This window comes from Manacus candei, unplaced genomic scaffold (genome assembly GCF_025592945.1).
Source record: "Manacus candei isolate 608988 ecotype Guabito, Panama unplaced genomic scaffold, ASM2559294v1 h1tg000037l, whole genome shotgun sequence".
NCBI lineage: Eukaryota > Metazoa > Chordata > Aves > Passeriformes > Pipridae > Manacus > Manacus candei.
In genome coordinates, this window is record NW_026138085.1 from 2,462,590 (window position 1) to 2,476,132 (window position 13,543).

At 40.5% G+C, this 13,543-nt stretch overlaps 1 protein-coding gene across 15 annotated transcripts in view; it reads right to left on the bottom strand.

The window, feature by feature from the left end:
• Nucleotides 1-13,543, bottom strand: part of ANKHD1 (ankyrin repeat and KH domain containing 1) — a 99,484-nt gene that overhangs the window by 40,661 nt on the left and 45,280 nt on the right. For all 15 annotated transcript variants that reach the window (XM_051793677.1, XM_051793675.1, XM_051793674.1 and 12 more), the window contains exons 10-14: nucleotides 12,829-12,938; nucleotides 6,263-6,350; nucleotides 5,536-5,663; nucleotides 5,227-5,370; nucleotides 4,507-4,609 (exon numbers count right to left, since the gene is read on the bottom strand). In XM_051793677.1, the coding sequence (XP_051649637.1) occupies nucleotides 4,507-4,609; nucleotides 5,227-5,370; nucleotides 5,536-5,663; nucleotides 6,263-6,350; nucleotides 12,829-12,938 (573 nt within the window). The remainder of the gene's footprint in view (nucleotides 1-4,506; nucleotides 4,610-5,226; nucleotides 5,371-5,535; nucleotides 5,664-6,262; nucleotides 6,351-12,828; nucleotides 12,939-13,543) is intronic.

A 13,543-nucleotide genomic window follows, 5' to 3' on the forward strand; every position in this document is an offset into this window, starting at 1 on the left:
TATATTTTACATTTTATGAAATGACATTCTGAGACTTGATGGTTCCTTAAGTTTCTGAAGTTGTTAAATGACAAAAAAGTGGATCCAAATCCAAACAGTTAAAGTCCAAAAGATTTTCCCAGCATAAAAAAAAACAAACACCAAAACAGTAAGAAAAAAGTCAGCTGTGTGATACACATCTGTCCATTCAGCTGGAGACCCTGTTACATAAATCTGTATGAATCACCATGTCATCTTTGTGCTCTGTTAACAGCATTGCTTGTCCACTGTTCTTGCACTTTAGGTTTTTTTCTTTTTAAAATCTGATTTCACTCAGAAGTTGACAGTTCAATTTGCAGTCTGCAATGAAAATTCACCAGCCTCATTAACAGGAGTAAGATGAACTCAATATTGAATTTTCATGCAAATACTGTGTTTAACTGTAAATTCACATCAGTCAGAAATTCAGCTCTAAGAACCTGGAGAAACAATCAGTAACTCCACATACATACAAATGCAAAGTACAATATTATATAATCTGGCCAATTTGGCAAAAAAAATAGCCTACTTTTCCCAAGTAAATTCATCTGTTACATGGTTTTTAATACATACTGAATTCTTTATAAAGAAGAGGACAAGTGGTGGAAGGCTGAATGCTGAGATGAGTTTGTATTTTCACTATGTTCCTCCTGGAGCCACGGAGTAATTTTGCCAGTCTCTGTCACTTCTGCAGCTGTTTCTATGGAAAATTGCAGGGAACAGTTGCAATGCCACCCAACAGGCAACAGCTAAATGGATAAATCCAAACCAAACTGAACTCAATTTTCAGCCATTCAAAAATTTGAGCTACTTTCCAATCTTAGTCTTCTTGCCAAGTTTCCTCTGGTGGCTTCATGGTATCTAACTGGAAAATTGCTAAGATGTAACTGAATTAGTCAGTGGCAAGGAGGTGACTGAGGCTTCAAAGGAGCAGAATTCCACAAACCACCATGAAAAGATTGTTCCACACTTGTGCTCCTGGGGACCTACACATGCCCTGGTGTTAAATCACCTGCCTGCACTGCTGAGGATTATCAGAGAAGAGCAGTAGAAGTCTTTAAGTTTACAAAGAAAGTGTTAGTAAAGTTTGAAAGCCAGGAGGCACAGACAGTGAAATCTCCCTTGGGAACTCATCCCAGACTCCTGAGCCAGCTGCTGACCCAGGCAGGAGATTTCCAGGAGGAAGTGGCAAGAGTGGATCAGATGTTGAAGCACATGAAACAACGAGCAGGCAGCTGGACTGTGCAGTTGAGAAGTCTGGAAGAAGTCAGAATGGAAAAGCAGGAATACCAGCTTGCCTTACTAATGCTTTCACCTCAATGAAAGCCATATAATTTCCTAGTTTCACTGTTAACCTGGCCTATATTTCATTAAAATCACACAATGTATCTCTGCCAAGATATGCAACTCAGTATTAGGCATAAAAGTCAGATATTGGAGTAAAAAATATTAATTGAATTTGTAGCTGTTGAAGTTACACAGAGATGGTCTTTCTTTTCTTTCTCCACACCATCAGACTGTTAGATTAAGCACAGGGATCCAGGGAATACCATATATTGAGAGACTAACTTAGAAAGCCTACAGATTTCAAAAGTACTACTTGACTTTAAGGGAACTGTGGCCTCCTTCACAGGGATTAAAGGCAGATGTGGGCAACTTTCACTTGAACAAGCCTATTTGGTCTTGTGGAATTCTAAAAAAACCCTGCACCCCAAACAAAAAACGCTGCAAGTTACTGCCCACAACAGTGGAAAAGTCTAATGACAGCATGTTGGCAGGTTGTAAGCACTCAGGCAAGGCCAATTAGTTAATTTGTAAGCACAATTCCAGAATAACTATGAACTAAAACAAATCTGGGGAAAGGCTTACAAACCCACTGATATCTCAGTGTCCAAAAATAGACTGCTTTAAATTCTGATGTGTTGAAAAACACCTTACATTAGTCAAAAGCAGGTGCAGGTGGAGCTGCAGCACAGCCCTCACAGGGTCACACAGGACAGACCCTCAGGCCTGCACACACAGCACACTTTGGGTTTTCTACCCAAAAACCTCTTTGTGCTGAGCTGCTGCATCACAATTCCTGCTGAGCAATCCACAAGGGCAGCAGCAGGTACAACCTGCCAAGGAAGGGATGTCCTGCCTCTCCCCATGGAAGCACAGACAGCTGAACTGCACTGGGATTTCATTTTACATGGACACAACAGACACATGATAAATAAAGTGTACTAAAACCAGTCCTTCCCAAGCATGTAGGAGTTGAGGTCTGGTCAGTCCCATGAACTGCTTTTTCTTTCACCTGGTTTTTTCTTCAGTTCATTCCAAAGTACTATCTTGGCCTGCAACCTTTATCTAAGCCTCTCTGGATCCATTATCAGCTCTGAAGTGTTTCTTTTTTTCAGTTGCTAAACACTGATATTAAATCCTCTGCCAAAATAATTATTCAAATGGTAATGAGCCCATATGCCTTCTTGCTTTACTGAAGAATAATACTATAATTCAAAATCAGACCACCAATTTCTTTTGGAAAACCTCATGTCATATCTGACTTGTAACAATGACACTTAAATGTGTTCAAGTTTTACATCTGACTTGCCAAGACCTCTTCATAAAACAAGATGTCACTATTGTATTTCTTGCAAAACTCACACAGGTCCCTAAAAAATAAATCTTACTGTGCTGAGGCTGAGAAGGCAAAGTGCAGCTCCCCTGACTCCCAGTAGTTCATAATTTATACAAAAACTCAGGGGCTACTCCCAACTGAAGGCAAGCAATGTCTTCTCCAGGGTAAAGTATTTTATTATGCAGGAACTTGACTGCTCCCCCCACCCTGGAAATAATGAACACACCTCAACTTTGCCTCTTGCCTCCCAAGAAGTTTAGTGCTGCAGTCTGCTGGATTGAAGCCACGTGTGGGTAACAGGTCACAAATGGCAGCTCAGCACAGCACTGCCTCTGCCCTGCAGTGAGCACACAGTGTGGAGCACAAAAACACCATTTCCCAGTAAAGACCTGAGGTACACCAGAGCTCTGCACACAGTTTTTGGGAATGCTGACACGTTTGGGATTGCTGCATCTCCCGAAATGCAGCACAGATGAGTTTTGCTGACATGCATGAAGCATGTCCTGAACCACCACTGCAAACAATGAGGTCTCTCTGTGCCAGTCCCAACACCACAGTACTGCAAAAAAACACACCTAAGGATGTGCTGACATTGGCAATAAGATGTTTGCAACGAGAGCTGTTTCCTAAACTGCAGTCAGCTGTTTGCTTTTCGTAATTTGATTAAATAACAGCAAAATTTAAGCTTTTAACTTCAGTCTTCTGACTTGGCATCAACTAATCCCTCAGTGACTCCCAAGCACCACAAAACCTGCTCCCAGAACACACCCACTCTGCAGTGCTAACAGGTATTGAACTGGAAGGGCTCATGTGCTGGATTTAGCTTTCTGCAGGTTTATTTGAGCCACAAGTTGTATATTCTTTTCATTTGTTTGGTACTCTCATTTTTATGAAATCCAAAATTGTTGTACCTCCTAGGAAATGAGACAAAGTGCATCTGAGAGGTCACACACAAGGCATGGAGAGGGGCACGGCTGGACACTCAGACACCAGCAGGTACATGATGCTTTTCTTTATTCATTTGTGCCTCTAAGGGGTTTTTCTTTGTTTGTTTGTTTGTCCTGGAAGTGCTCAGTGCTTCCTCAAACAAAGGAATTAAGCAGATCTAGCTAACAGAGCTTTGGATACTGTAGTATTTAAGATCCCTATCCAAAACTGTAGATCATTAGGAGCTGCAGTTTGTAACTTTGCACTTCAGAATCTGCTTCTCTTTCTGAGCTGACTGAGCACATGTGAAGAATTTGTTACCCAATTTGTTACAGCTGGAAACAAACTTCCTGAATGCCATTTAATGACTGCAAGTAGTTTTAACCAGTCAGTTCAACCATGTTCAAAGCAAACCCCCTGATATTATGATTACTTACAAGAGAACTATTATTAACATACAACAAAAACTCTCCTGTAAAGTAGATCTGCATTGGCATTTTACAGTGCCAACATGTTTGCACTGCTACTGTAGAAACAGAAAAAGGTTGATATATGAAGTTCATGGATAACAGCTGTAACTATTCTAGATGACCAATGCACAATATTCAAAAGTTAACACCACACCTAGAGTTTATGAACTTTTTTTTTATCAGTCTGCACTATGGCAGTTACCACAAGCATTTTCTTCCAAAAAATTAGAATAAGCATAATTCTAATAAATTAGAATGAGCATAATAAGATTAGAATAACCAGGGTTGCTATGCTGTAGAATGCAAGAAAATAAGCAAAAACTATGCACTATGAAAAATAGTTTTAAGTTATACTTCGTTAGAGGTGTTCAAGAACTGATGGGGGCTACACTATGCATAAGCTCTAATAAAATGGTCCCCAGTCTACCAGTTTCCAAACCACATATATTCTCTGAGGGGCTACATACTGACCTTTCACCACTCCCAAGAGAGGTGGGGAGTTCTCTTGAGGGGTTCTGTCAGGCTCCTGGGGAGGTACAACCATAGCGAGCGTATGCACCGGGACACGGGGAACCTTCAAACAAAGGCACAGACACACACTCAGCTAAAACACCTGCTGATGGACCAGACCTTGGGCAGTGTTAATGCAAAGATACAGATCTACAGCACACACCACTGTGCATGCTAAGCTACCTCTTGGTATGACCTGCCCCGAGCTATTTTATTGGGGATAATATGGCAAAGTTAACTGTGTTACTCTGCATGAAATCCCAAACTCCTCCAGGCTTTTATTCAACTAACTCCACCAAAAAGCTACCTCTCCCTGAAGAACTCTGAATTTACATTAAAGATTTCTTTCATATAACAAACAAAATCAGCAACACCATTTGAGGGGTGCTGTCACAAGGGCTTGGAACTGTTGAAACAAAATACTGAGCATACACAGACAAAAAATACTATTCTTTTGAGATTCTAGGTTTGGGACTATCCTGTCCAAGAAGCAGAAAAGGGAACAAAGTTCATGTCTTCTTCAGGTCCCTGCAGGTCACACCAACTCACTCTGTCATTGTCCTGCATGCAGACTTTTAAAAATGCCTTTTACTGTCTATGTTTACACCTAAATTAACTACTAAGGAAGTGCCCATTTGCAGCATTGATGGTGCTATTTTAAGGAAACCCCTCATGCCTTACCTGAGACTGATCCTGAGATGGAGGTGTGAGCTGGGACAAGTCTGCTGCAGGAACTGACAACACGTTGTTGGGGTAATCCAGCAAGTAAGAAACCACATTTGTGTGTCCTCCCTTGGCGGCTTCGATGAGCATCGTTGAGCCATCCTGAAGTGAGAATTTGGAAATAAAAAAGCCAGAAGATGAGTTTTGCTCCCTGGTGTAGCACGTGAGACATGATTCTATGGTTTAAATGTGCAAATTTACTACTCCATTAATTGAGTTCTGTGGTTCTTTCAGCAGCTGTGGTAAGGGAGAGCTGTAAGGGGATACCTTGAGCCGGTGAGTAGGATCTGCCCCGTGAGCCAGGAGGAGCTCGACCACGGCCAGGTGACCTCCAGCACAGGCCAGGGACACCACTGTGTGATCATTGTTGGCTGTAGCCCTGTTCACGTTGGCACCTGCAAAGAGATGATCTTGGAATTAGACACGAGGAAATTCTGTCCAAAAGAAAGTTTCGACAAATACTGTATTTTGCGGAATAAACTTTACTCTTCTAATCTTATTATTTCTTACACACTTCTAAAGCAAGGGATTTTGAATAACTGATTGGCTTCTACACACCCTCCTCCTCCTCACCTTGGGAAGACAAGGCAGCTAAAACAGTAACAGTGGGCTTGGAAGTGGTAAGAGAAAGGGAACACAACTTCCAAATGTTCATTCTAAGCTTTGAACAGCATCACTATGTGGTGCAATTGCTACTGTTTCAGGTTCTATTTGGTGTATTTTTTCTGAAGGAGGGAGTGATTTTTTAAAGAAACTAAAATATTTACTGTGCTTCAAATCTCTCAATTTATACAACAGAGTAGGAACAGTAACTAGCAAAATATTTTATGATTCATTTTATCATGAACCACATGAAATTCAAAAAACCCTTAAGGGTTTGACAAATGCCCTTGTACACTTAACCAGAACAATTCTGAACATGGATCACAAACATGCAGGCATTGTAAAGTGGCATTTTAAGTTTTTTAAACAGTTATTAAAACTAGTATTTTACCTTTGCTAATAAGGAATTGCACAGTGCATAAATGACCAGCTCGTGCAGCCTTCATGAGTGGGGTTCTCCCACCTTCAGATTCATGCTCCTAAGGAAGAAAAGACAGATGTACAAATGGTCAAAAAATATATCACTGTTTCAGCTTTTGAGGCTTCTTGTGATGGGACCAGAAGTACCTGTCTCAGTAGATCTATAAGCTGGTTATAATAAATATAAACTGACTGGAGTTGATTTTCATCTTACCTTAAATACTAAATTACACGATCAAAAAAAGGTATCACACCAAGAAGTTTCCCTCCTTACACACCCCTTTGTATTTCAGTGTTCAAACACTTAAAATATAAGAGAACAGTAACTTTTCTCCTCAAAAAGGAAGGAGTATTTAACATTAATATCACCCAGAATCAGGAAGTGTAAAATAACCACAAACCGCTGTGCCACAGTTTGGAGCTGCCACGTGCTGCCCCCCCCAGACCTGCAAAACTGCAAACACTGAGGAGGATCAGTAACAAAACTGAGACAAATCACTGCAGGTCACAAGAAGTCTCTGACTGAGAGGACTGGAGAATAAAGATGACAAAAGGATGATACAAACCAACATAAAGGGAATGAGCGACAAGAACAACTTTCTAATTTAAAAAGTTTCTGGATACTGGAAAGATGTGGTTGAATACAACTCTATTAGAGCAGTTACAAACCAGACAATGTGCCTGCCATGTAGACATGATCAATACCATAAAGAATGCTGATTAATGGTATCAACCCTCCTGCAGAACAAGGAGAGAGAACATAACCTTCCTGGGAACATTTGTATGTGCACTCTATATTACCCTATATCCAATAATATTCACTCTGATCAATCATATATTAGGACCACGGGTTTTTTAATAAAATATCTGGGAGGCCAAGCTCTAAATTCACTCTTTACTTTGTAATTGCATGTACATCTGAAAACGAAAGTTAACATTTAGTACTGACAGTGGATGAAACTGCTACTTACAAATACAGACAAGAAGAGATTTGACAGAACAACTCAACTCCTTCCCATAGTTTCAGTATTCCCGAAAAATCTGCATATGTCCTTTGACATATGGCTTGCTTTGGTTGCAAGCTGCACTTTCAAGTTAGTTTTCTGTTCAAAAAGTTGAGGAAGAAAGCTCTTGACTGGATGTTCTGTTGGAAACTGGCCCTGTGCATCAATCCAAGCCCATCCCAGCCCCTCTCCTGCTTTGCTCCTGGGCCTTCATGAGAGCTCCATGTTACTGTCCACCCCTGCTTTAACACATGGCTAAACCCCACAGTAGTGCTCTGATTTCTGTGTTTACTCAGTAGTAAAATACACAGGCACACACAGGCAGACAGAAAACCTTACAGACCTATTGCTGAAGCCACTTGCCCTTTTTGTAAATAAACAGATTCCCCTCTCAGGGCAATGATTGCTTGACTGTCAATAAATACCTGCACATTTCTGGACTGTCTGCATGGCAGAAACATTTGCAGGACATGTAAAGCTAATTATGTGAACATGTGGCCCTGTGATGTGCAAGAATTAGCAGCATGCCCTTGAGCTCTGATGCTTACTCTGGTATTTGGCATAGTTTTTCCTTCCTCAGCCACTGCCAAGAGGTCCTAACAAGTCAGAGGCTGCTGTGTGCCTGAAGCACAGCAAAGCCCTGCTTCTGCTGGCACATCCCTCCCAAAGCAGCTGTGGAGGCAAAGAATTCCTGACCACCACTCTGCTCTGAGCAGGACCTGGACACTGCTGCCTGAACTCTTTCATACCCAGTTCTAAATCCCCACTGATACAAAGGTGGCAAGATGCAAAATTTATTTTAGGCCATCTTAGGCGGTGAAAGCCATCCTGTATCGCATTCAGATGTAGCAGATAAGTAGCAGTAAGGTGCAATTATTTACAACATTCTGCCTTCCTAACAGACTTCACTGTTGGAAGTCTTAAAACACGGATGCCAGGAAGATTCCTCATTTAAATGCAATGCAGTGATTCTGCCCAGTTTAACCAACTGTCATTTCCTCGAGCAGGCAGAACTTGATCCTCAGCTACTACACACTTCCAATCCTTGCAGCACCACACATGCCATCAGTCCAGCCAAACCAAACCATTTGGGTGCCCACCTGCTGTAGATCTTCAAAACTTATGGCACTTTGATGGTATTTTTCACATTGGAAGGCAGAAATGCATATTTTATTTTAAGATGAAATTAATTCTCTGACTCCAGCACTCTCTTTAGCCCTAATAACTGCTTGCAGACAGCATCAACTCAAGCTTTAAGGGAAGACATCTAGAACACACCAAAATAAGAATCTGAGCCAGTGCAGTGCCTTTGTCTACTCACATCCTGTCTTTTACCTCAAATAACCATGAATTCCAAAGGTTATATATATATCTATCTATCTCTTTTTTTAGCTTCAGTGGACAATCAAAATCAGGGCAGAGAACATGAAAGTTGTCCAAAAGCATCCCCCATCACCTTTCCAATATGCTTCTTCCTTGTATTTATATAAAATATATGCAAATGTTTATTTTATAAGAACAAACCCCAGCAAATTGTCTCCACGTTAGTGTGAGGGATGCCATCAGCTGAAGGCCAAGCAACGATTCCTGCCATGACAGAAACCTGCCTGTAAAAATATTGTATCATAGGAGAAGAATTAAGAGGCAGTCTGATGTGTTTCAGGTTTTTTTGCTACTAGAGTTATGTTCAAGTCAGGTAGCCAGTTTTAGTCTTTTAAAGAAAGCCACACATGGAATTTTAACAAGTATTTAAGAGCTTTGGGGAGAGCCTGACAGTGTAAAATGAGAGAAATGCAAGGATGAAGCTGCCCTCATGGGTTTTCTTCCATCTCTCTATTTCACCATAAAAGTTCCCATACATCTTGTAGTAGAGAAAGGTAAACTCCATCACTAGATCAACTCTCCTGTGCAGCAGAGCCTCATGTACAGCTGCAAGCCCAGATTAGAAAATCCCAATTTAAAGCTCTTTCATGTATGGCCCAGTTGAGAAAAGCTGGGATCTCCTCACTGTCCAAAACAGAACAATCTCTCTTTTGCTTTCACTGAAAAAGGAAAAGATGCAACCACCTTATCAGGAGCAGTGTCACCTCCAAAAAGGAGACCAGAATCTCCTTTCATCCAGATGTGATTCTACTTCAAAAGGGAACTGAAATCCAAACAGGTCCTTTTAGTTTATTGAAAGGTAGACAGCTTAAAAGTAGGATATCAGTTCCCATTAAATATCACCAATACTCTCTGTGAGCTTTACAGTCCTTAACTCTGTTCCTGTGGGAACACACATGTACCTTGCATGTCTTATACAACCTTTGAGATGAAGGTGACTGCTAGGAAAGACACAAAGAAGAAACAAAAAAGAGAATTCCTTTAGGAAAAACTATCCTCTCACCTTTGAGATTAGACAATCCTTGCCACACAGGTAAATAAATGTATTACTGAAGTGCTGGTTATTTTTCCCTGAAGCTTTTAAACCACACGGCTGCTTTCAAAAGTGTTTTTACCAATTCATATTTCAGAGTTCCAGTCTCCAAAATTTTACTCCTACTAATCACAAAACCTAAAGTAGGTGTTCTGTCCCCCCTTAAAGTTTGCAAATAAATAAAATTTACACTGGTCCAGTGGCAGGAGCTCAAGCTGAGACCCTGGAAATCCCTAATCCTGATGAGGATGGGGGAACTAGAATGGAACTATGGCACAGATGGGATCACAGGCTGAAGGCTTCAGCTGTGCCTCAGATTAAGTCATTCATATACTTGGCAAAAGCAAGCTCATTTCAAAATGCATATATTAACAAGGAAAGGTGTAGGCCTGCCAGCTAGTTTTGCTGCAGATTTTGACAGGACAACTTTGTAAGGACATGGAAAAGATCCCTAAAAGAAGGGCATCAGAAAAGCACTCAGGAATTGTTAACAAGCCAGAGTTCAGGAACAAACAGTCACAAGGAGACACAAATTCATCAAAGTATCACAGAGGACTGAGCAGCTCTCCAGCAGACAGACACAGATGAGCACTCTGACACTGCTCATTTCTAGAACAACTTGTCACTGCAGAGCTTTACAGAAAAATTAACCACAAACTGAAGAAAGTTCATCCCAAACATCACTTTCTTTGATTTCTGGTTCTTATAAAGCCACATTGCTTCATGAGTCTAACAGAGCTCTCAAGGTCTTCACTGGTGCCCAAACTGAATTACATACTTGATACCTAGGCCAGAGGATCAAGAGTATTTGGGAAAGAAAGATCAACTTCCTTTCCTCAATCTAGAATCCATGGGTGCCATTCATCCTTGAAATCAGAGAACAGCCCTCAGCCCTGTTTTACTTTAGTGTTTAAGACTTAACCAGCATTTTCCTCAAAAAGGGTAAGATGTTGCATGTCTAAACCTCAGAGATAATGAAAGTTTCCAATGAAACAACAGTGAAAGCAATCCCAGGAAGGACAGGAGTTGCAGGATGAAAAAGGAAAGGAAGAAAAGCAACTGGAGATGTACTTTCAGTTGCTGTGTCTGAACACCAGCAGGAGAGTAAAATTAGGTGGACAAAGACAGACAAACTAGAAGTCTAAGTCCAGATCTTCATTTGATTCCCAACTTCCTGGGACAACTTGGCAGAATCATCTAAACTCATATAAATCAAAATTGAAATCTAGAGGAATAATGTCCCATGGTACTGCCAAAGCAGCCTTTTCATACCCAGCAGTAAAGTAATGCCCTTCAGAACCTTTCCCCACCCCATGAAAAGATAACAAATCTACTCAGAACAGCTCCCAACTTTCAATAATGCAAAGCAACACAAGGGTTTGAACAGAAACTTTCAAACCTGAGGCACCTCATGTACCATTTTACAGGCTTTATCCCCACTTTCTTACAATCAGAAGTCAGAACTGACAGATTTACGTGGCAGGTCTTCTTTTCAAAGCAACTTTCTTTTCCTGCCTTACTCTGTTTTCCTTGCCTGCTCCACATTTTAATTGGCAGTACAAGAAATGCAGTAAAATAAAGCTTCACTTTAGGAAGGCCCGAGATTGTCCTCAGCAATCCTGGTCAGAACCAGGTGCTGATGGCCACAAGCACTGCTCACCTGAGTGAGGGGAGGGGGAAAATGACAATTCCAAGAATTTGAAGTGATATTTAAGCAGTAACTCTTTCATGTTTTTAAAAGTTTATGCATAGCATTTTGGTTTTCTTTTTTTTTTTATTCATTTGAGGCTTTGCTCTCCCCAGTGAGATACACCATGGGTTATACCTTTATATAACCAACTACTTCAATTTCTTTTTTTTAAATACCCAATAAACCCACCAAAACCAATTCTGCCTCTAGTGAAGTGGCTGATGCTCAGTACTCAACATTGAATTGAGCAAAGTGCAGCACATGAGCCAAAAAACCCACAAACACACATCCCTCCCTCCATTAAACATGACCTTTCTCCCTGATAAGAACAAATAAAGCAGAACATTACTGCAGAATAATTAGTAAAGCCTGAAAAAAAGTATAAACCAAAGAAGAGTTGAAATATTATTCCCAATTACAGTATTAATTTTTTCACAGTTGTAAATATAAACTTTAAAAACTTCATTAAAGAATGAAATTTAAGTAACTTCATTAAGTTTATCAGGTTCAATGATAAACTGTTCTGGCATTCTTGGTTTTTTTAAAAGGAACTAAAAATCCCAGAATATCCAACCAAAACCCCAACCCACTCCCCAAACAAAATAAAACACAGAAGCAGTGACTGTGTGTGAGGGGGAAAGAGAACAGTGGGAGGAAAACAAAAAGGCAACCAAAAGAACAATCTTAAGCCTTGTTTGACATAGGCTCCTAAACTCCTTTGGAAGACTAACGTATCCATTGCTTTCTACTGATTAAAAGCCAAATGTTGTATCCCTGTAGCTGGTGAAGAGGCAGTTTGGGGTCTCCTGCTACATGATATGAAAAAAAGGCAATTAAGCAAACAACTTACATCACAGAAAATAAACACAGGGAAAGCAATGTGCTAAACCCAAGAGTTAGAATAAAAAGAGATCAGATTATGCTGCTCATTTTAAAGGCATTGCTCCATTTGGGGTTTTGTGCTGTAGTTTGCAAAAGTTAAGAGTCTAACAGTGTTCAGAGTGACATAGAGAAGCAGTAGTTCCTAATACTAAAACATTTTAAATCCAGAGCAGTGGAGCAGGTAAACTCTAATCCACAGGAGTCTGGGAATAATAAAATAGCATAATGACTATTGGCAACACAGAAATATATCCTGCTAAACAGTTAAACTTCTGGATTATACTGAAATGAATATAAACAGCTGTCAAGTGTAAGCTACAGCTAAAGCTCTTCACCAATGGATGAAAGATCACCCACAGGAACTTTTATTTTTTAGACCAAACAGAAGATGCAGGCTTCAAAAAAAACTGCTTTCATGCCTCTTTTCACACCCTTACACGAATCTTAATTGCTAAAAGTGCCTCCCTTGCTCTCTAAGCACCCAGGGCTTGCCATACAGTCTGAAACCAAAGCACTTTCCCCCCAAGCCCCAGCAGAGGCCTTACCAGATCAGCACCAGCCTGAAGCAGCACATCTGCCACATCTGTGTGTCCATTCTCACAGGCGTAGGTCAGGGCTGTGTCCCCCGTGGCTGTGGTGGCATGAACATTAGCTCCTACAAACACAACATTGGCTTCTTACTGGACATGTCCTTAGCAAGTGTTTCATACCAGATGTAGCACAAAAATCTCTGAGAACAGCTATATCCTGCTGACCAATAATCTCCATAGTCCAAGGGCATTGTTCTCATGGTAAAAACTGCTCTGATAGTAAAAATACTCTGAGGAGAGGGGATAAGCCAAGGCTTGGAAAAAGCATGACTGACAATCTAAACACTTAAACCTATATGCTCAATTATTCCTACAGTCCCTCTACAGCAAGAAGGATTTCAGTTGTTACAGCAAATAAAAGTGAATCCAGACAGTTGTCTAGACTATCCATTTGACCCGGAGCTGTATGCCAAGGGAAACCAGACAAAATGCATGTCACTGAATTAGTATTAATACAACAAGACCATACACTCCTACAAATTTCCCTTCTTCCCTGCTCTTTAAAATCATTTGCTTTAAAACCATTTTCTTGAAAAAATTTGTCTGGCTTCCCATACACCAGAGCTCTGTGAAAACCATAAATTATAAGTAACACATTATTCTTAAAAAAAGAGATGCCAACACGATTAGCCAACTTCTTATTTTCAAGGTGTGAGATATATTTAGAGAC